Source organism: Thermobia domestica, chromosome 9 (assembly GCF_964235325.1).
Source record: "Thermobia domestica chromosome 9, izTheDome1.hap1.1, whole genome shotgun sequence".
Classification (NCBI taxonomy): domain Eukaryota; kingdom Metazoa; phylum Arthropoda; class Insecta; order Zygentoma; family Lepismatidae; genus Thermobia; species Thermobia domestica.
Genome location: NC_137462.1, coordinates 144,982,208 through 145,002,968, shown reverse-complemented (window position 1 = coordinate 145,002,968; position 20,761 = coordinate 144,982,208). Strand labels below are relative to the sequence as shown.

The 20,761-nt window shown below is 34.4% G+C and overlaps 1 protein-coding gene across 4 annotated transcripts in view; it reads left to right on the top strand.

The window, feature by feature from the left end:
* PCB (Pyruvate carboxylase) overlaps positions 1 to 20,761 on the top strand; it is a 175,683-nt gene that overhangs the window by 106,498 nt on the left and 48,424 nt on the right. For all 4 annotated transcript variants that reach the window (XM_081771970.1, XM_081771972.1, XM_081771973.1 and 1 more), the window contains exons 3-4: positions 10,371 to 10,555; positions 18,443 to 18,608. In XM_081771970.1, coding sequence (XP_081628096.1) covers positions 10,371 to 10,555; positions 18,443 to 18,608 — 351 coding nt within the window. The remainder of the gene's footprint in view (positions 1 to 10,370; positions 10,556 to 18,442; positions 18,609 to 20,761) is intronic.

Below are 20,761 nucleotides of genomic sequence, written 5' to 3'. Positions count from 1 at the left end.
ATTGTTTTTGCGATTGGTATGGAATAAGTATATTTTTGTAAAATGCAAGAAAGTTATATACTACAGCATAAGTTAAAAGCCAATAATAACTTATTCAGTGGAGACGTAGTTGAGAAAGACAGACAGACGTGAGCAGAGTGCAGGCGGTGAATGTTTTTGGAAAGTATGTTGAGGGTACAAGAAGAGACTGAATAAGATTTTATTTGTTTGGCATGGTCGTTGTGAATAACAGTGACTAGAAAAAGAGCTAAATTAGTCCCCGATGATGAGAGTAAGGTAATTGAAAAAGTTAAATTTCATGATATATTAAGTTTGTGTCTTACGCTGATGGGATACTGGCATACAAGCCAGAAGCTTTCTCTGTAGTTGTGCTTATTTGCATAGTATGAATTAAGCTTATTTGCTGCTTTGTGAAGACATTGGTTTACATGTTTCTGTAGCAAGAGTAGTAGACAGGTCTGGAACTACATTCCGCTTACAGTCCTGTGCCGAAGCTTTTTAACAGGAGTCCAAACCCGCGGATGTCGCAGTGAACACCATTCCTGGTGGCCGAAAGGTGTATCACCGGAAAAAAGTAAAATTGCCCACATCTTAACGGAATCACTTTTTGTATTTAGATTAACATTTTACTAGTCTTGCAATAAATCCTGTTACACACTAACAATTAACATTTTATTTTTCAGCCATTAAAATGGGGAAAAGTAAAAATAAATTCCAGGACTCGTGGAAAGGCCAGTGGAAATGGGTTATTAGGTCCAACGATCTATTCAAAGCATTTTGTAAACTCTGCAGAACTGATTTTGACATTTCAAATATGGGAGCTGGATCATTGAAATATCATGAAAAAGGAAAGAGGCTGTTAAAGCTCTTAAAGCTCTTAATGCACAATGTTCGATCGTAAAGTTCTCAAGCAATGTTAACAAGGATCCTTCCTGTACAAAAAATTCTACAGCGTCTTCCAGTTCAATGACTGGCACATCATCTACTCCAGTTGTTCAGGAGAAAAATGAAAGCCCAGCAACAACTAGTGCTGTAATAAAGAGTTGTCTTATCAAAGATCAAGTGACGAAAGCAGAAATAATCTGGACATTACACAAAGTTACAAGTCATGCATCGGCCAGAAGCCAAGCGAGTGCAACGGATTTGTTTCCTTTAATGTTTCCTGAGTGTGAAGTCGCTAAAAATATGCAGTTACACAAAGACAAAATAGGTTATGTCATCACTTTTGGATTGGGTCCATATTTCCAACAGACGTTACTTCGTGAACTACAAAATTGTGAATTTTTTGCAGTATCGTTCGACGAAAACCTAAACACTATCTCACAGAAAATTCAAATGGACTTAGTAGTTCGTTTCTGGCACAGTGACGAAAATAAAGTTTTAACACGTTATTTAACATCAGCATTCCTCGGACTTGCTACTGCCCAGGATTTGTTAATTGCATTTATAAATACTTTCAAGGACAAAGGTCTCGATTTTTGTAAGTTACTTCAGGTTTCTCTTGATGGCCCCAACGTTAATTTGAAATTTCTGAGTGATTTGAAGGCCTATCTGAGTGAAGAAAATGGTGAAGGTCCACAGCTTGTGGAGACAGGAACGTGCTCTTTACATATTGTTAATGGGGCTTATTGTTACTGCGCATACCAAAGCTGGTTGGAATGTGACAGAGTTTTTGAGAGCGTTGTACTATTTATTCAAGGACTTCCCTTCAAGAAGAGCAGATTTCATGGCAGTATCTGGAACAGCAGTTTTCCCTCTTAAATTTTGTTCTATTAGGTGGGGGGAGAATTCTAAAGTTATCAACCGTGCCATAACTATGATTCCTGCCTTAGAAGTTTATGTTGATGCAGTGAAAACGAAACCTCCTGAAACATCAAACTCCCCTAAAGTAAAAGCCCACATCTCCGATGTACTGTTGCCTGCTAGATTAGAGTTCCTTCAGTCCGTATATGTAGAACTAGAAGAATTCCTCACTAAGTACCAGACAGACAGCCCATTACTACCGTTTCTATGGAATTATCTAAACACGTTGATTCGTAGTTTGTTAAGCCACTTCGTGAAAGATGATGCCTTAAAAGTAGCTAAAACTTAAAAAAAAAAAAAAAAAAAAAAACCCTGACAATTGATGTTTTTGATAAGGACATCTTAAAACCACTTAATCTAGTTGACGTTGGATTTTCTGCGGTTACATCGCTTAGAGGAGTGAAGGATGTTGATATATTGAACTTTAAGAAATAATGCAGATTCTTGCAAGAACTGTGTAAAAAACTTATGCTAAAATGTCCTTTAAAATACAGTGTAACAAGAGCCGCAAACTGCTTGTCTCCAGAAACTATGACCAACGAAACCCTTCGTGAACCACGTATCACACTCACCCTGGAGATATTTGTCGAGAAGGAGCAAATAACACCTGTAAATGCTGATATGGTGAAACTGGAATATTTAAAATTTTGTTCAGACCAAGACACAGCACGAAAACTGTCAAATTTCAGTTACAAAAATGACAGATTAGACGTTTTTCTCCATGATCTGCTAAGAAGGTACCTCCAATGCGCTTAAAACATTCATAAGATATATGTACTTTTCCATAGCAACGCAGCAGTGTAAAGGAGTTTCTCCATTAACAAAGAGTGCATTGTTGAAAATCTCCAAGAGGAGTGCTTGATTGCCTAGAGAGGTGTGTTGGATGCTGTGCGTGTTGCTGGTGACATACGTAATATAAATATCACAAAGAGTATGATCCAGTATGTGAGGAATGCATCAAGCAGAAGAAATGAATATCTGAAAGACCGCGGTGAAAAAAAAGACAGAGCAGCTCGAGAAAAGAAAGATATTAAAAAGAAAATAAAAGAGTTGGAATTAAAGAAGAAAAGAATACTAACTGACGCCGAAGCAGAAGTAGATGCGTTGGAAGAACAGGCGAAAAAGTTAAAAGGGATGTTGAACTCTAGAAGTTAAATGTAAAAAATTGTTCACTGTGAAAGGTCTTTTCTATATTTGTTCATATAATGTGCGTGGCTCCATAACATTTTCAGTTTTTTAAACTTTCATGTTACAATACATTTTTAAATAAAATATAACTGATGGCCAGTCCCCATCCAAGAAGAATGTGCACTAACGTTTAACAATATGGACTACTTTGCGTTAAGAATTTGTATTATATATGATCATATTCATTTTACTTCTAAACTAATACTAGTTTGACAAAAATGGCGGGAAAAGAACTTACTCACCTCTAAGTCCTACCAGTACTTAGAATAAAATACTACAAGAGTACTTTAAAGGGGAGTGCTTGTAGTAAAATACTCTTGTGGTATTTTATCCCATAACTTAGCGGTGAGTAAGCTATTTTCCCGCCATTTTTGTCATTGTTCATCAATACTCACGTGCTACTACTATAATATGAGTTTATTTGAAGTAATGTTTTTGACAGAAATTTACTATTATACAGGGTGAACCTTAACTAGACCGATAAACTTCGGGAGGTGATTCCCGAGCTCGAAACAAGAAAAAAATTCCTCTAACTTTTCTCTACGATACATAGTTTTGGAGCTACAAGATGCCGAAAGTGTGGAAAAATGGACTTCCAAGGCTTATATTTCCAAACCTATCCAACATAGAGAGTGCAGCTTAATATCTTTTTAAGAAAGTCTTATCTGTTCTGAACATATGATTTCCTTTGTAAGATTTTAAGCAGCACTCTCTACTTTGAATAATTTTGGAAATATAGGCGTCGGAAGTTCATTTTTCCACACTTTCGGCATCTTTTAGCTCTGAAACTATGCGCTCTGGAGAAGAGTTAAAGAGGATTTTTTTCTTGTTTGGGTGCCGAGAATCATTTCCCGAAGAGTTTGTCGGTTTAATTAAGGTCCACCCCTGCATAGTATTCCTACATTAGGATATTTGAAGCTACTGCACATTTTTCTCAACCGGCCTTCTGGTAGGGGATTAAGTAAACATTTTCTTGTGTAAAATGTTTTGAAAACCTACCTTTTAGTCAGTTTTTTCTTTTCATCTTGTCACTTAAAGAAACTATCTCTTGCCATATGCATTCTCTAATTATAACCAGTTTTTGTTAATAGCTATATAAAATTGCATTAGCTTATACGTGTTACAATAAATGTCACTCTACTGAATAGACCTGGAAAAAAAGGAAAAATAAACCTTGAAAACCTTGATAAAACCTGGAATTCGAAAATGAACATTTAGTAGACACCCTGAATATTGTTAATTTAAATGTATCCACAAACAACATTATTTCCTGAAGACAAATATTTCGGCTGTAGTCGAGAACAGTGGAAAAGATGGGTATAAGGATTGAAGGAGAAAATAAGGCATTACAAGTAGATTTTAAAAAAATAGCTTATAATGCATAATCCGTTATGACAACTAAAAATTCAACGCTCAACTATACTGACAACTTCTGCACAGTTTGCTACGGATTGTACAGCATAGTTGGTGTATTTTTTAAAAATTGTGTATGATACCTTTCTTACTTCATGTTCAATCTTAGTTTCTACTTTTTATTCATGAACAAGGTCAACTACTATTACAGCTGAAATACGGTGTATAAGATTCAGTATTGTTATCACAGAAAATTTTTCCATTTTCATTACAATATGCATCCTCAATATGCTTTTATACGACATGTTTGAACATTATATTCAATTTATTTTCCTTTTAATGTAAGTTTTCATCGTCGTATGGACCAAGTCCAAATTGCGAACAGTATGTTATATTTCCTCTTGGAAATTATCCAGGAAAAAAAAAAGAGGTTTTAAGTACAAAACCATCAGTGTAGCATGGAGCATATACATTGTCTTGTGCTTGTCTTGGACTCAGATGCTCCAAAATGTTACGTAACATTTGGAATAATAAGTAACTGGTTAGGTAACTATATAATACAAACATACAAAATGTCAGTTACAAGCGTTAAGTATTAACAATCAATCGCACTCATACATGCGTGATTGTTTGTTTATGGCTTAAGAGTATTTATTAATTATGCCGGTACCTTCTTCTTCCGGCAAAAATATCGAAAACTTCAAAGAATAAGTTTATTTTTAAGGTACTCTATGAGATTGTTATTCGTCACTGAAATTTACGACATATATATATATATATATATATATATATATATATATATTAGGGATGGCCGGATCCGAAGATCCGGATCTGATTGGGTCCGGATCCTTTGGATCCGGATTTCAGATCTGGATCCGGATCTCGGATCTGGATCCGGATCTCGGATTTCGGATCTGGGTCCGGATCTCGGATCTGGGTCCGGATCTCGGATCTGGATCCGGATCTCGAATCTCGGATCTGGATCCGGATCTCGAATCTCGAATCTGGATTCGGATCTCGGATCTGGGTTCGAAATTCGGATCTCAGATTTTGGTTCTTATCCAAACCCACATCTCACCCAAATTATGATAAACTTGAATATCTAAAATTCGCCGAAAGTAATTTAATGAAGTCCTCACAGTGAAGAAGAGAATAGAAAATTAAGACGAATATTGGCAAGTCTATTTGTTTCCTTCATTCTACTCTAAAGATCAAATGCTTGGCTTACTTTAAAAAAAAAAAAATGATCCGGATGAGAGTTCGAATGTGGAATCTAGGTCCACTCGGTTGCAGGACCGAGATGAAATACATTCATATATATATATATATATATATATATATATATATATATATATATATATATATATATATATTTGAAACCGGAGTACAAAACTCCAATATTTAAAATTCCTCAATACACCTATTTCATTGACAGTTAAGAAAATATAAACAGTTAAGACAAGTATTGACTAGTTTTTACGTATATTTATCTTGCTCAGTCTGCTCAAAATATCAAATGCATATTTTACAATTAGATTTAATAATTATTTAGTAAATCACAATATGAGCACCGAGAATAAACTATGAATTTTGGTGCCCCTTATCTAGATTTGAAATTTTGGATTCAGACATAGAATCAGGCTGAAATATAAATATTTAAGATCTGGAAACCGAAACATATGCTAGTACCAAGATCGTAGCTGTTTGTACCCAGGTAATGCGAGCGGAAGGCACATGCACTAATTCCGCATGTAGTTTGGGGAACACGAGAAACTAAAAACAGATAAATATTTTTTTTTCATGTGTAAGTCGCGCTTTAACATGACTTTTCATGAGTGTTGTGTTCAAATATGAAAACTCTAATGGCGACTTGTTCGAAATAAAGGCCTTTTCATTTTAACAATAAATTAGGTACTTTCACATTGGGGAAAAATTAGCAAGACACATTCCACTGATTAGGGTGCTGATTCTTATGGAAGCTTTCACTTGAACCGGAAGATTTCCTCATGTGGGTATCGGATTGCCGCAATCCACCTTGCTGAAAGACGTGGTTTATCAGGAGGTCGGCCAAGATTCATTTGAACTTAGCCTGTAGACTGCTTCTGGTCTCAATTATTCCCATTTAACAAGACTAACTATATATATAGTTGGTTCGAAATGAGTTAAAATATCACTAATTGACCTTAAGGGGATAATCGTGATTTAAATATTCGTAAATCAGAAAAAATGTGAAAGTTAAACGTTAAAGTAAATCCGATAATTCCGGAATAAAGAGATTTATATGCAACCTAATGATAGCAATAAAACTCTTTATGTAACATTTTCAAAGCTAAGATTAACAGTTATCTTCTTGAAGAGGGTTTACGGAAACATAGAATATTATAAATCCAATTATCATAGTAGTACCTCTGACAGCCCCGCATTTCACATCCCCATCGCCCTTCATCCTGACAAGTGAGCAATTCACTTACCCACAATGACTTTTCAGGCGTTCCAGTGACATCAATATCTCAGTTTGGGTTTGGGATCATGCTTCGGTGAACCTTGACTATCACCATCAGCAGCTACTAGAGAATCAGAACTTATTTCTGTATTAGATAATGTGGGTAACTATGGCTTTTCGTCTATAGAAGTATGAGAGTGTATGGTATTATCGCAGGAAATATTTGATACATAAGACTTAGATTGTCAGTGTTTAGAAGCAACTTTTAAAATAATCAGTTACTTTAAATGTACCACAGATTAGCCGATAAAACCCGACAGCCATGTCGAGTGGTCTGCGGCATTAGGCTGTGGATCGTTTACTGTGAATGTCTTGAATTCAAATCCCACTTCGGGCATAGGTGTTTTTAACTGTCCTCGTTTACTTCTATGTCTGTGTGGTGTCGTAATGGTTACAGTGTAATCCGTGCAAAGCGTTTAACAGGTTAAATAATCTGATAAAAAGCTGTTACCTTTTTATATATAAAAAACAGTGGTTAGCGCGTGCCTTCGGTGCCCGTGGTCATGGGTTCAATTTTCGGAGAGGCACTCAACAATTTCGATGTTGACCCAGCATCGTGAGGACAATTGGGGAGTTATCTTAAGTAAGAGGTAGCGGACTCCAGTCTAGAAAGCCGGCATTAGGGACTTTGGGTGTCGATGCGTTGACTACACATTCCCACTTTGAACGTAAGTCCGCTGGTAGGAACCAAAGGACTGTCGTGCCAAGAATTTAGTTTGTTTTAATTATCATAAATGCCTTCTTTATTATTAAATTTTATCCAATATTTCCTTTTCAACCAGTTTGCGAAATTCAGAGCTAGCTACTTGTTTTCCTTTTAATTCATGTTCATAGTTAGCACAACTAATCACAAGGAAAAACAATCTTTTCGATAAAATTTGCCTCGCGTCTTTCGTAGCTCTAAGTTTAGTTATTTTTAGCTTTTTTTTTTTTTTTAAGTTGAATGGCGTTTTATCACTTTCCCCTTGCTTTCCCTATTTTTTTTCTGGTTTTACCTATGTTTCTTTTGCACGGACATTGCGCCTATATGCACATGCTTAGTGTGTTCGTTTACAAGAGCGGGCCATTTTCCTGCCAGTATAGAAAGTAAGAGTGCCCTGTATCAGAGAAATATTAATTGACGTAAGTGAATATATCTGTGATGAAGTCATAATTTATCAGCTTTTGCATCGTACATTGTTTCCTCATCCTCATTAATCTCTTCACCCCCGTTTCCTGAATCCCAGTTCTAGTATTCTTTCTTGATGAGGGACTGATGTCTCATGTAGGCTTATTAACTATAACATCAGCAATAAAGAAAGTGGGGTTTAATTTGCACTAATTTTAGAACATCACGTTAATTAAATAATAATAATAATAATAATAATAATAATAATAATACGGAGCGAGCTCAGGCTACTTGTTAGGATTCTTGCTTCGCAATTGGATAATACCGGGTTCGAATTCGGAGACCAGCCATCCTGACTGAGAATTTTGCAGGGTTGTTCCTCAGTTATACTGGGCAAATGCTAGGTTAGTACCTTGATCTAAGGCTCTGGAGACCTTCCTTCCATTCCTTTTCCGACGTAATATATCTTCACGAAACGTTAATTTAAATACAGCCTTACAGTCCCAATAGATAGCTAAAGTTTTAATATCAATTTCCTGACTTTTAAATACTATTTTCATATTGTTTCAGCTTTCAATTTTCTCATATATGTTCCACCGAGAATTAAACCTGAGATCACATGAAGAAATGCGAATATGTTAAATATTTTTGAACACTTTAATATACAAAACACAAAACGCTTCAATGATACGATGCATGGATATGTTTTGGTTACGTCCTGCAATGTATGATTAAAGAAACCTGGAGGGTGAAGAAAAAATAACAGAAATCTCTTTTATATTTACTCCTTCAACAAACTCCTGACCTCAGAAGGGCAAGCCATAAGTTAGGTAATAAAGTCATACAACGAACACTTTTATTAATACTAATAATACTACACAACCATATCGTTCTTCTGAAATTCTCGTGTGTATGTTTACAAATCTACTGTTGTTCCACGCCAACCAGTCTATATTTTTTTGCTGTACCTTCGAAGTGAAAGATATTCATTGTTACATTTGTTGATGGTTGGACTCGAGTAAGTCAGAAACTATTAATAAAGAGTTTGTTTTGTCCAGTATTTCTGCGATTAGAAGGGTCTATCTAAAAGATATTTCATTTGTATATGAGAAAATAAGAAAGTTTATTTTCTAAGAATAAAATAAATATTTTCAATGTGAAGTTAACATTAAGTTTCGAAGAGGAGCTAAACAAAAGAATTTGTTACCATTTAGATCAGTTTTCAGAAAATTCAGTATACTCTGAAATGGGAAGAAGGCAATTATGGAAACATTTAAAAGCACAGCAATCTACTATATTAGTGAATCTGAAAAAAGTTTTGACGAATTTTAGATATTCAATTTTATCATCACAATTTCAGATGCAGGTTTGGATACGAATCAAGATCTGAGATTCGAATTTCGGATCCAGATCCGAGATCCGAGATCCGAATTTCGGATCCAGATCCGAGATCCGGACCCAGATCTGAGATCCGAGTTTCGGATCCAGATCCGAGATCCGGACCCAGATCCGAGATCCGAATTTCGGATCCGGATCCGAGATCCGGATCTAGGTCCGGATCCGGATCTCACTGGATCCGGGATATCCGGATCCGAAAATTTTTGGCCATCCCTAATATATATATATATATATATATACGACGTGTTTGGGAGGTGATTCCAGACACCAAGATAAGACAAAAACTATAGACCAACTTGGGTGCACAAATGCTTCCTTTCTGAGTTATAGACTGCCGAAAACATGTGAAAATGAAATTTTAAGGTCCATAGCTCCAAAACTATGTGTGAGTACCGTAGGATTCTCAGATATATATTTTTGGATAGAGCATATATTAGTTCCTAGGGGAAATCTAGTTTGGATAGTACCCGACTAGTAGGTTCCATAATTTTGGAGCTTGGACCTTTAAAGTTCATATTTTCAACAGCGTATAACTCCGAAATTGAGCATTTGTGCACCCAGGTTGGTCTATACTTTTTGTCTTACCTTGATGTCAGGAATCACCTCCTAAACGTTGTCGTTGTTTTGAATGAATGAAAATGAATATATATGTTGTGGATAATCCTCCAGGCGGGCTGTGCAGTTTTATTACATTAATTTTCTGCATATCTCATAAAAATGTAAAGTCATAATTAATTTGTAGGCATTTCTTAAAAATGTGGAAGATATTTTGATAACAAACCCATTTATGTCGAATGGGTCATTGATAAAGTTAATCTGTTATACTTTCTTGTATGGTTAAAATTCTATGCTTTCATTTACAACATACATTTAATTTATTGTATAGTTGATGATGGTGGTAACTAATGTTTTTGGTGTTGTATGTGTACTCTCAAGTTAGTATCTATTAACATATTATATTCTTTTTTAGTTTAATTTCTTGATTATTAACAGTGACTTTTTCTGCTTGTTTAACAGGAGAAATAGCAATACGTGTATTCAGAGCATGTACAGAACTTGGAATAAGGTCTGTAGCGGTATACTCGGAGCAAGATAAAATGCACATGCATAGGCAAAAGGCTGATGAATCGTATTTGATAGGCAAAGGATTACCTCCAGTTCAAGCATATCTCAACATTCCTGAAATTATTCGAGTTGCGAAGGTAAGGTATGATCATAACATGTGCAAACTTACTTAAAGACAGTATTTTTACTGAAATCATGTATGCAGTATTGTTGTCCGAGTATGAAATAAGAGTTTTGGTCAAACATGTACTATGTTTCACGCCTAAATATGTCTGTTCTAAGTTGTTAGCCCTGGCGCACGTTTATAGAAGAATAATGAAGTCGTAGGCTATAGCTTACAATACAGCTCTCGACCGGAAATGTAGGTGTTTAACTTTGATGTGCATAACTCTCGAGACGATGATATTTGGTCAACCGTCACCTATCCAAGCGGTAATATTATCGGTAGTTCTTGTGAAACTCAGTATGATAGCTGCATTTGCCTTATATAGATTAGGTGTAGGAACTAAAGTGTTCACTAGAAGAATTGCTTATGCTCGTTGGTTACTATTTTCGAACTTTGTGTCGCCAAGCGCAAATATAGAAGAATATGTCTGAGCGTTTTCTAATAAATTCATATATTATAACAAAATACTTTGGATTGAGTAATAATTACCTGTACCTTGGGCAGAAAGTGCTCATACATGTGCACTATACTTAGTAGAATGTTAATTTCATATTAACAAAAGAAGAATGTTTTTAAGATATGTAAAATATTATTATGGGATGGTTGTTGCTATGTACATGTTTATGGATACCTAGTCAGCAAGTTTGTGTGCTTGACAGTTTTAAGGAAAAGATATTATAAAGTATATCAACTAATAAACCATTTTTAACACCGTTCACCGACTTTATGATTCTAATAGTAAAGGTGAGAATAATCGTATATAATTATTGAAGCTAATTTTTACATGCAAAGAAATTCCACTCGAAATTTGTATATCTTACTTAGCCGAACCAGGTTAACGACTATCCAGTGATAAGTCGAATGTTAAAAATTTTGGTTTACCTCACCCGGGATATACTGTAAATTCTCATCCCGAAGCATAGTAGGAGTGAATTTACTTTTTTAGTTAATGAATACAAATTTGACCGTATTGAGAAGTGGTAAAATAATTGTAAGAAAAATGGTCAACGAAACAACGGAGCATGAATCAAATAATAGTGACAACGGTGAAACTAGTGTAACACCAGGATTGACATCGGAAGACCGAATCTTGTTAGCTTTACAGCGACAATTGATTCAGATGTCTACCGAGATAAAGCAGACCATAGAACAGAAGTCTGATGAATCTAACAAGCAATATGAAGAATTAAGTAGACGAATGGAACAGAAGTTTGACGAATCTAACAAGCAATATGAAGAATTAAGTAGACGGATAGAACAGAAGTCAGATGAAACGAGACAGACAATTGTCCAGGTGGTGAATGACATATCCTCACAGTTCGAGGAAAAGTTAAAAAGAATATCCGATGATTGTCAGGAGAAGCACAATCACCAAAACCAAGAAATCAGTGCTGTAAAAAAAGATTTAGAAGTGATAGAATCTTCCGTTCAACAGCAAAAGATCCAGGTCATCAACAATTCTAACAACATACGTGTAAATACGCAATTGTTAGCTACTATACAGGAAGAGATCAGAACGCTACAGGTTAAGGACAACACATACCGTAATAACTTGGGTAGTGATCGCTTGGAGTTTCCCCACTCACCAGTGATGAACTCACCTTCGCCGGGATCTGATGAGGATATTATATTGGACGAAATACATCCGAAGAGTACAGATGGGCGAAACATAGATGGTGTAACAACACATCACGTAATGGATAGGAACTATCACTCAACAAGTACACGGAATGATAAAAGGAAGGTAAAATTAAGTGTTAAGATGAGTGAAATACGAGCTATGAGTAAATTCAGTGGTAAGTGTAACGAGAATGCTACTTCTTTCTTAGAGAAATTCCAGGATGAGTGCAATATTATGTGTATAGATAGATCACAATATATGAAATTAATCCCTCATGTATTACTCCCACCTTGTTCATTATGGTTTAAAGCAGTACGTGATCACATCAGTACTTATGAAGAATTCAAAGCGGCACTAATCGCAAATTATGAAAATGACTTTTTGCTTGCAAATAGAGATGCCACCATTAGAAATCAACACTTCAATCCTCGATTGCATAAATCTGTTGTAGAGTTTGTTGTAAATACATACAACGAATTAAAGGTCGTTAATCCATTGCAATCGGAATCGAGAATAATAGCATCGATTCGAAATTTGCTTCCATTTAAGTTACAACAGATCTTATTTTCCACACAGTGTATGAGTTTCAACCATTTATTAATGCTTGTCCAATGCTATGAAACTCAATACCATGCCATGAATCAACAAACAGGAATGGGTAAAAATAAGAATAATTCAGATCATTTTGTACCAGTTCGGAATTTAGATATCCGAAGTGGGAATAATACGAAACCTAACCTAAGCCGAGTATATTCTAGCAATCAAAACGGGCAAAATAGGCAAAGTTATGTAGGGAATCAGCCTAACCTAACTAATCATGGTAATCATGATGTCAGATCACCCAACAGAAGTAGATTTAAAAACAATCGAAGTACTGAGCGAAATTACAGGAATACAACGAACTACGTGGATAGACGTAATTGGAGATCAAGAGATGGCATTTCATATCAAAATCAGAATCACGATGAAATACATGTACAACATATTGTAGAACCTAATCATGATTGCGCAGTACAATGTACTTTATTAGAATTGTATGCAAGTACGAACGTAACCTGATGACCGTTAATGAAATTAGGTTAAATTCATATCAGTTATAGATTCTTGTGGATTTTTATTTTTAAGTTTATGTGTTAATATCAATAATGAAAACGATTCTTATAAATACTTGAAGTGCTTAAATAGAGTTTTAGGTAGACTGAAAAGCTAATTTTCAAATGATTTTTATTCTTTCTTGTTAATGTTAAGAATCACAATTCGATTCATAAATGATTAAAAGCAAAGATTATTTATATTAGATTGATTTGTGTTGAAAACTTGTCAAAGATTATGTTAAGAATAAGATCCATTCTATAAAACTAATTATTCAACGACTATCTTGAATGAGATTCTTCTATGTTTTGATACCTTAGGAATCCAATGTTTATTTTAAAACATCTAACTTATTTATTATATAATGCGCCCTGACTATTTGTAACTCATGTTTGTCCCTTACGATTTTTGAATTCGCACCCTTCAACGATTAATTAAATGAGCGACGATATTTTAAATAAGAAAATATAATAATAATATAGTGAATAATAATGAAATAAATATAATTATTGTAATAAAAGATAAGTATTGATGAAGTGTAAGATTTGTTAAAAATATATATATGTGAAATGTAATGAAGAGATATACGAGGTGCGATCAAAATGTGATTGACATATGCAATGTAAGAACACTATTGTAAACGGACCAGTGGTTCTTGAAGATAAAAGCCAAGCTTACTCATGACTTTTATATTCAGTCCAATTGTCGGGCGACATTTTATATAACAAAATACTTTGGATTGAGTAATAATTACCTGTACCTTGGGCAGAAAGTGCTCATACATGTGCACTATACTTAGTAGAATGTTAATTTCATATTAACAAAAGAAGAATGTTTTTAAGATATGTAAAATATTATTATGGGATGGTTGTTGCTATGTACATGTTTATGGATACCTAGTCAGCAAGTTTGTGTGCTTGACAGTTTTAAGGAAAAGATATTATAAAGTATATCAACTAATAAACCATTTTTAACACCGTTCACCGACTTTATGATTCTAATAGTAAAGGTGAGAATAATCGTATATAATTATTGAAGCTAATTTTTACATGCAAAGAAATTCCACTCGAAATTTGTATATCTTACTTAGCCGAACCAGGTTAACGACTATCCTTGATAAGATCGTTCGTTAAAATATCCACATCGAAAATTCGTCCAAACTCTTCACAATCACAAAAGTTTAATAAATGCATGTAAAATTATGATCTCCTTATTTTGTTCAGAAATAAACATTAGGTTAATAATTTCTTGTGCTTTCGGATATCTCTCGAAGTATAGGAGATAATAAATCCACATTAGTGATAATGAAATAATAAAATGGAAGAAAACTAAGACACCAGAAGAAATCACGGTGGCTCAGCGGTAAAGCGCTCATTTCTCATGCTAGGAGTGCCTGGTTCGATTTCAAGCCAAACGAGTATGTGGGTTTTCTCTGGATTGTCTCGTTTCCTCTCACATTCTCATTCTACTAATTACTTTATAATCATTAATTTTCATTGATCATCCATCTCCATTAGCCCAAAGGGTATATCTATCGGACGTAAAATTAAAGGTTTTCATTCTTTTTTTTTTCCCCTTCACCAGTAGAAATCCAACGAATACAGGGGCGAACTGGCAAACTTTGGCCCATCCGGCTTAGCTGTAGACTTGACCCACCATTAACATTTATGGTAGTAGTTTCACTAACAGCAAGAAAGTGTTTTCGCGAAAGCCAATTAAGACCTATATTTTTGTTTTATCCCTGAACGTATGTGAATAACCTAATATTTGTTTACTATTGAGACTTAAAATAGTTAAGGATAATAACAAGTAATATAACGATAAAGCTTTCTTTCAGCTTATTGATTTATTTAAATGTCCATTTTAACCATATTGGAAACAGAAAAGTAAACATTACAGTAAATTCATGAAGTTAATGGACAAAATAGAGATTAGACCAGAAATATTACTAAGATGGCAATGTATTGGCTGCAGTTTCAGCACTCCGTACATTTGTTCCGATATAGGGTGTAGAGCGATGTGTACACATTTGTCAATGCCTATTTAATGTGCTTCATAGAAATAAGTGTTGTTTTGACTTGAGTTATATTTAGGCCCTATCCTAGCTGATTAGCTGCTCGGGACGGGATCTACGACTTTACTGTGTAGCCCGAACGACTACATTTAATTCGTTTCTCCGTGATTCCAGTATGGAAGAACTCGCGACAAAGAAGAGATTCCTAGACATTCAGTTTCTGCCCGATGACTCGAAAAATATTCAAGTTCAATATTAATATAAATGTATTAATTATAGAAAGTTATAACATCGTTCTATCATTAAATTATTGAAAAAAAAATGCGCAAAATACAGAGAAGGAATAACAGATCAACTAATACTATTTCCGATTATCGAAACACCCCTTCTTCTGTTTTTTTAAAAAGTATCCATGGGAAAATTTCACGCAGTCTAGCAGTAAAAAATGTTTAAAGCATTTAGTATTAGTGATTAAGGTAACATTTTCAAAAAAATAATTTTCCTACGAATAGGCACTTTCATCTTCATTATGTTGGCCCGTTCAACAACGTTGGTCCACCTGGCGATTGCTGTTTAGCCGGGTAGGCCAGTCTGCCTCTGAACGAATATGTAGGATTGTAAAAGAATTGCTGCTGCACTTTGTTGTAAGATGTCAGCTTTACAAGTTAGATAGGCGAGCAAGTTAGTTTTGATCTCACTAGACTGTATTTTATAATAAATATCTGAAAGAAGACAGCAAACCTATTGAAAGTGGATGATTCTGTGTAACTGTGTGTCAGATAAAATAACAGAACAAAATAAATAGAGATGTTTTCTTGCTGAATTTAATATATGGGGTAAAAGCACTGCTGGCTTATGTTCTGTACTACAAAGTTACGTATATATAATATAATATATATATACAGGGTGAGTCAAAATAAGTGTTACAAGCCAATATCTCGCGAACTATACATTATATAAGAAAAATATTAAGAGACAATGTACAATACAGAGGGGCCTAAGAAATGAGTCAAACATTAGGTTTCCCCCGCCCCCCATGTTGGGGGGAGGGGGGTGAACGTGAAATTTTTAAATGGGAACATAGGTCGAGTGATACCTCGTTCGAAAGAGCTTGAAAAATTGAACAATTTTTGTGGGAAACAATTTTTGATATGGGGCACCGTTTTCAAGATAGACCCCAAAATTGGTCCTGTATCCGATAAAACTTCCAGTACTTATAAATCGGAAACGTATGAGTAGTAAACGATTAAACAAAAAATGAAAAACGAAAACATCATAGGCAAAGTGGAATGATGTTGTCGTGGTGTTCCCAGGGCCCTAATCATGGGGCCCCGGGACCTATTTCAAAATTTCAAATGGGAATATACCTGTAGGTTGAGTGATACCTTGTTTGATAGATTATGGAAAACCAAACAGCTTATTAAAAAAATTATTTTGATTTCGGGCAGGCTTGTTTCAAAATGGCCGCCGGAAATGGTTCCACATTCAGATAGAAAGTGCAGTGTTCAAACTGAGTGTTCACTTATATTCAGATTTGAAATTTTAAAATTGGTCCCGGGGACCCATGAAGGGGGCCCTGGGGCACCACGACAACACCATTCCACGTTGCCTATGGCGTTTACCTTTTTCATTTTTTGTTTCATGTTTTTCTACTTAGCCGTTTCCGATTTATAAGTACTGGAAATTTTATCGGATACAGGACCATTTTTGGGGCCCATCTTGAAAACGGTGCCCCATATCAAAAATTGTTTCCTACAAAAATTGTTCAATTTTTCAAGCTCTTTCGAACGAGGTATCACTCGACCTATGTTCCCATTAAAAAATTCCACGTTCACCCCCCTCCCCCCAATATGGGGGGCGGGGGAAACCTAATGTTTGACTCATTTCTTAGGCCCCTTTGTATTGTACATTGTTTCTTAATATTTTTTATATATGATGTATAGTTCACGAGATATTGGCTTGTAACACTTATTTTGACTCACCCTGTATATAATCTGTGTGTATGTGTATGTATATAATGTCGAAACATGTAAGTACATGTTGGAGTTGATGGAGCATAATCGCCATAAGATGCCGACAGCATTCGTTGGCTTTCAACAGCACTTTTCTTCAAACGGAAGCAGAAAAGCAAATCTCGCAAATTGTGTTTTAGGCACGCACTCAAGAATAATAATAAGAATAAGAACAAGAAAAACGTCTTTTACACTTCCACAAACTAACATATATTGACAACTAATGGTACGTGTTGATGCTTTGGCATGAAGTTAGTAACATTATGCTCCGATGCGATATAGGGCTAGTTATATCGTATCTTGAAAACTCTTTAAAATTACTGCACACACCCAATAAATGATAAGAATATAGCGCAAAATAATACAAATCAAAATATGAAACGAACTGCGCATAGTCGGCTCCAAAACATCTTTGATGTACTAGTTTCAGAAAGGTAATGGATTCTCCTATAGGTTTGTGACTCAATTACTCGTTTTTGGTGCGCGTGGACGAAGATTCAGATCCATCAGAAATATAATACCTCAGATAAAAGCTTGCTTTGGATCGTATTTTACTAGTAGGTCTCATTGTTTATAACTTCGCTGTTGCATAGGTACACTAAAACAAAATAAAAAATGACAAATTCCGAATGGTAGTCTCGCCAGAGTGGTTCCGTGTAATTAATTTTCTCTTATTGGATTCTTTTTTTTATCTGTAAACTTGGGCAGAAAGCTTTCCAAGTTCGCCTTGTTTGAGCCGACTGTGCAGAAAGATAGTGTAAACAGTTAACATCAAGAATTTTTAAGTGCTATACTGTAATAATTATGGCGTAATGTGAACTTACTCTTCTGTGTTCTTTAATGAATTAAAGAAATTCATTTTGATTTTAAAATATAATATAGAATTCTGTATTTGATTGCTTAATAGAATTAGCAGATTAGATAAATCTGTTATAATTTCGTAATATTTACTAAACGATTCTCAATTCCTTTAAAGATAAAGATTTTAATCAAGATTGTAAAAGCAAGTAAGTATGGAAATTAGAAATATTTAATATCAAATTTAAAGAAAAAAATCACAATATACTTGCTTTAAACAGAAATGTATTTGTTTATTTCATTCATTTATTTATCTTTAAGGAAAATGATGTAGATGCTATTCATCCAGGGTATGGCTTCCTCTCAGAACGCTCAGATTTTGCTCAGGCTTGTAATGATTCAGGCATTCGTTTCATTGGTCCTTCTCCGAAAGTAGTGCAACAGATGGGAGATAAAGTAGCAGCAAGACAAGCGGCAATAGATGCAGGTAATGTTCAGTTAATACCACATGACTTGAGAGCAAGAGCTCCTAACTAAATTACTTTTTATAGTTTAGTTGAATATTTTGGATTTTACAGACACATGAATGAGACTTCCTCATACTTGTTTCGTTGAGTGAATTACATTAGTTTGCTAAATCAATCTAAACTACTTTCTTCCTTTATTGAAAGCATATTAATTTTAATTTCCTTTTACTTCCGTGGAAATTTGAAAAGATCGAAGTTTCAAGAGAGCGCGTAATAGTTAAAAATAACGTTGATGCTTATTGAATAAATTGACAGTATAATCGTGTGAAATTTTATTGAGCTTAGGCTAGCAAGATTTTCCTGGATTTTCCGTACTTACATCAGACCAATGCAGAAATGGCGCAGTAAAAGATGCCTTTTCGATTTCCTTTCTTAGTAAGTATACGTTCTCGGCAGGATACTATTTCGTAGTTGTTTAATAAGCCATGGATGACTTACTTTGAGAACGTTACTCATATAGGCCAGGACGATGATCTGTTACCTAGGGCGTCTTACTCAAAGGCCGGCAAGTAATAATATTTTAATAAATTAATGATAATTAGAAATCGAGTACTGATAATAATCATGAAACGTCTTAATTTGAAATTTTGCTGTTTGTTACGTGCCTACGTATCTACTTCGTCTTTAAACTACTGGCGTCAATTCCATGTTTTCACTATTCTTATCGACCAGATAAAATACCATAGTGCGTTAATTTTCTTTTTGCAATGCACAGCAAACGATCTCAGAGTAGATGACAACAATTTTATCGTCAGAGATACAAAGAAAAATTTTCAGAAACCCGTGCAGAAAATGAAATGCAATCCTATAATCCAGTAATTCTTCATCAAAATTTAGAAGAGTACAGACTGTCATATATTGCACGGTTTCTGCGGCCTTGCTTACCTTGGATTTTGCAGTTTCTTAACCTAATTTTGATTCATCATGAAACGTACGTTACAGTAACATGGAATAATTATATTTAATAACTATTTATCAGCAAGGGAAAGGAACTATTCGAATAAAGATAAAAAGTAAAACATTATCATAGAAGCTTTAGTCATCTTTATCTTGATTTGGATATTAATAGAGAAATTATTTCTGTTCCAAACAAGTGTAAGTGTTTTGTAATCATTGGCTGATAAAACATAATATCTATCATTATATACGTAAAAAAGCTTATCTACACTGTTGGGGCAAGATAGATCTTAAAATGCAATTTAAATTAAATTGTGGTTCTAAATTTTCCATTGCCTTAAAGAAATTTGCAGTATAAGATTAGAGTCACACAATGAATATACAAGATTGAAAAAAGTGTTACAATCAATACTTATATTCTTTGTATAGATAATAAAACAAATTATATTGCTTTTATAATGTTAAATTTACATGTAAATCTGGCATTGTCTGTAGAGATAATACACTTCGCAGATAATTGTTGTGAAATAAGATATTGCAATAATAATGGATAAACATAGATATCCAACCACAAATGGCACCTTCAAACTTAATCATTACATCATTACAGATTATTAGACTGCCCTTGACCAAATGCACAAAGGTTCCTTTTTCTCTTAGCTTATTTTAACTTTGAACTTGATGGCAGAAGATTACTGCTATTAACTAGTTTATGGGAATAATTATAAAAGAATTTATTTGTAGCAAAATGTGTTTTCTTTTTCTTTCTTTTTGTATTTTTTATTTTGCTGCATATTTAATGTGGATTGTTTTCTAATTTTTCTTTTGGTTTGTTGTGAAAAAATTTTGCCTGTAGATTTATTATATTATAAAATGAATAATACAGTAATAATAAAATTAGTTATTTAGCAGAAAATGGTAAAATGAAATTAGTTAACAGAAAATGGTGGTCATAATCAGAGCATGGTAAAAAAAGAAAGAAAAAAAAAAGACTACAGCTCTTTCACTAAAACGTTTCAATCAAATAAGGAGGGGGAAGAATTAAGACAGAAAAAAAATAAAATAAGAAGAGAAAACTAAGAAGCATCCAGAGTGGGCGCCATGTTGAAATATAGATAGTTACCAGGCTCTAAAAGTAGATGGAGTTTAATAGAAGTAGTTTAGTAAAACTAACGGGAAAGCTAGGTTGATAGGAGTGAGAAAGGCTAATGAATAA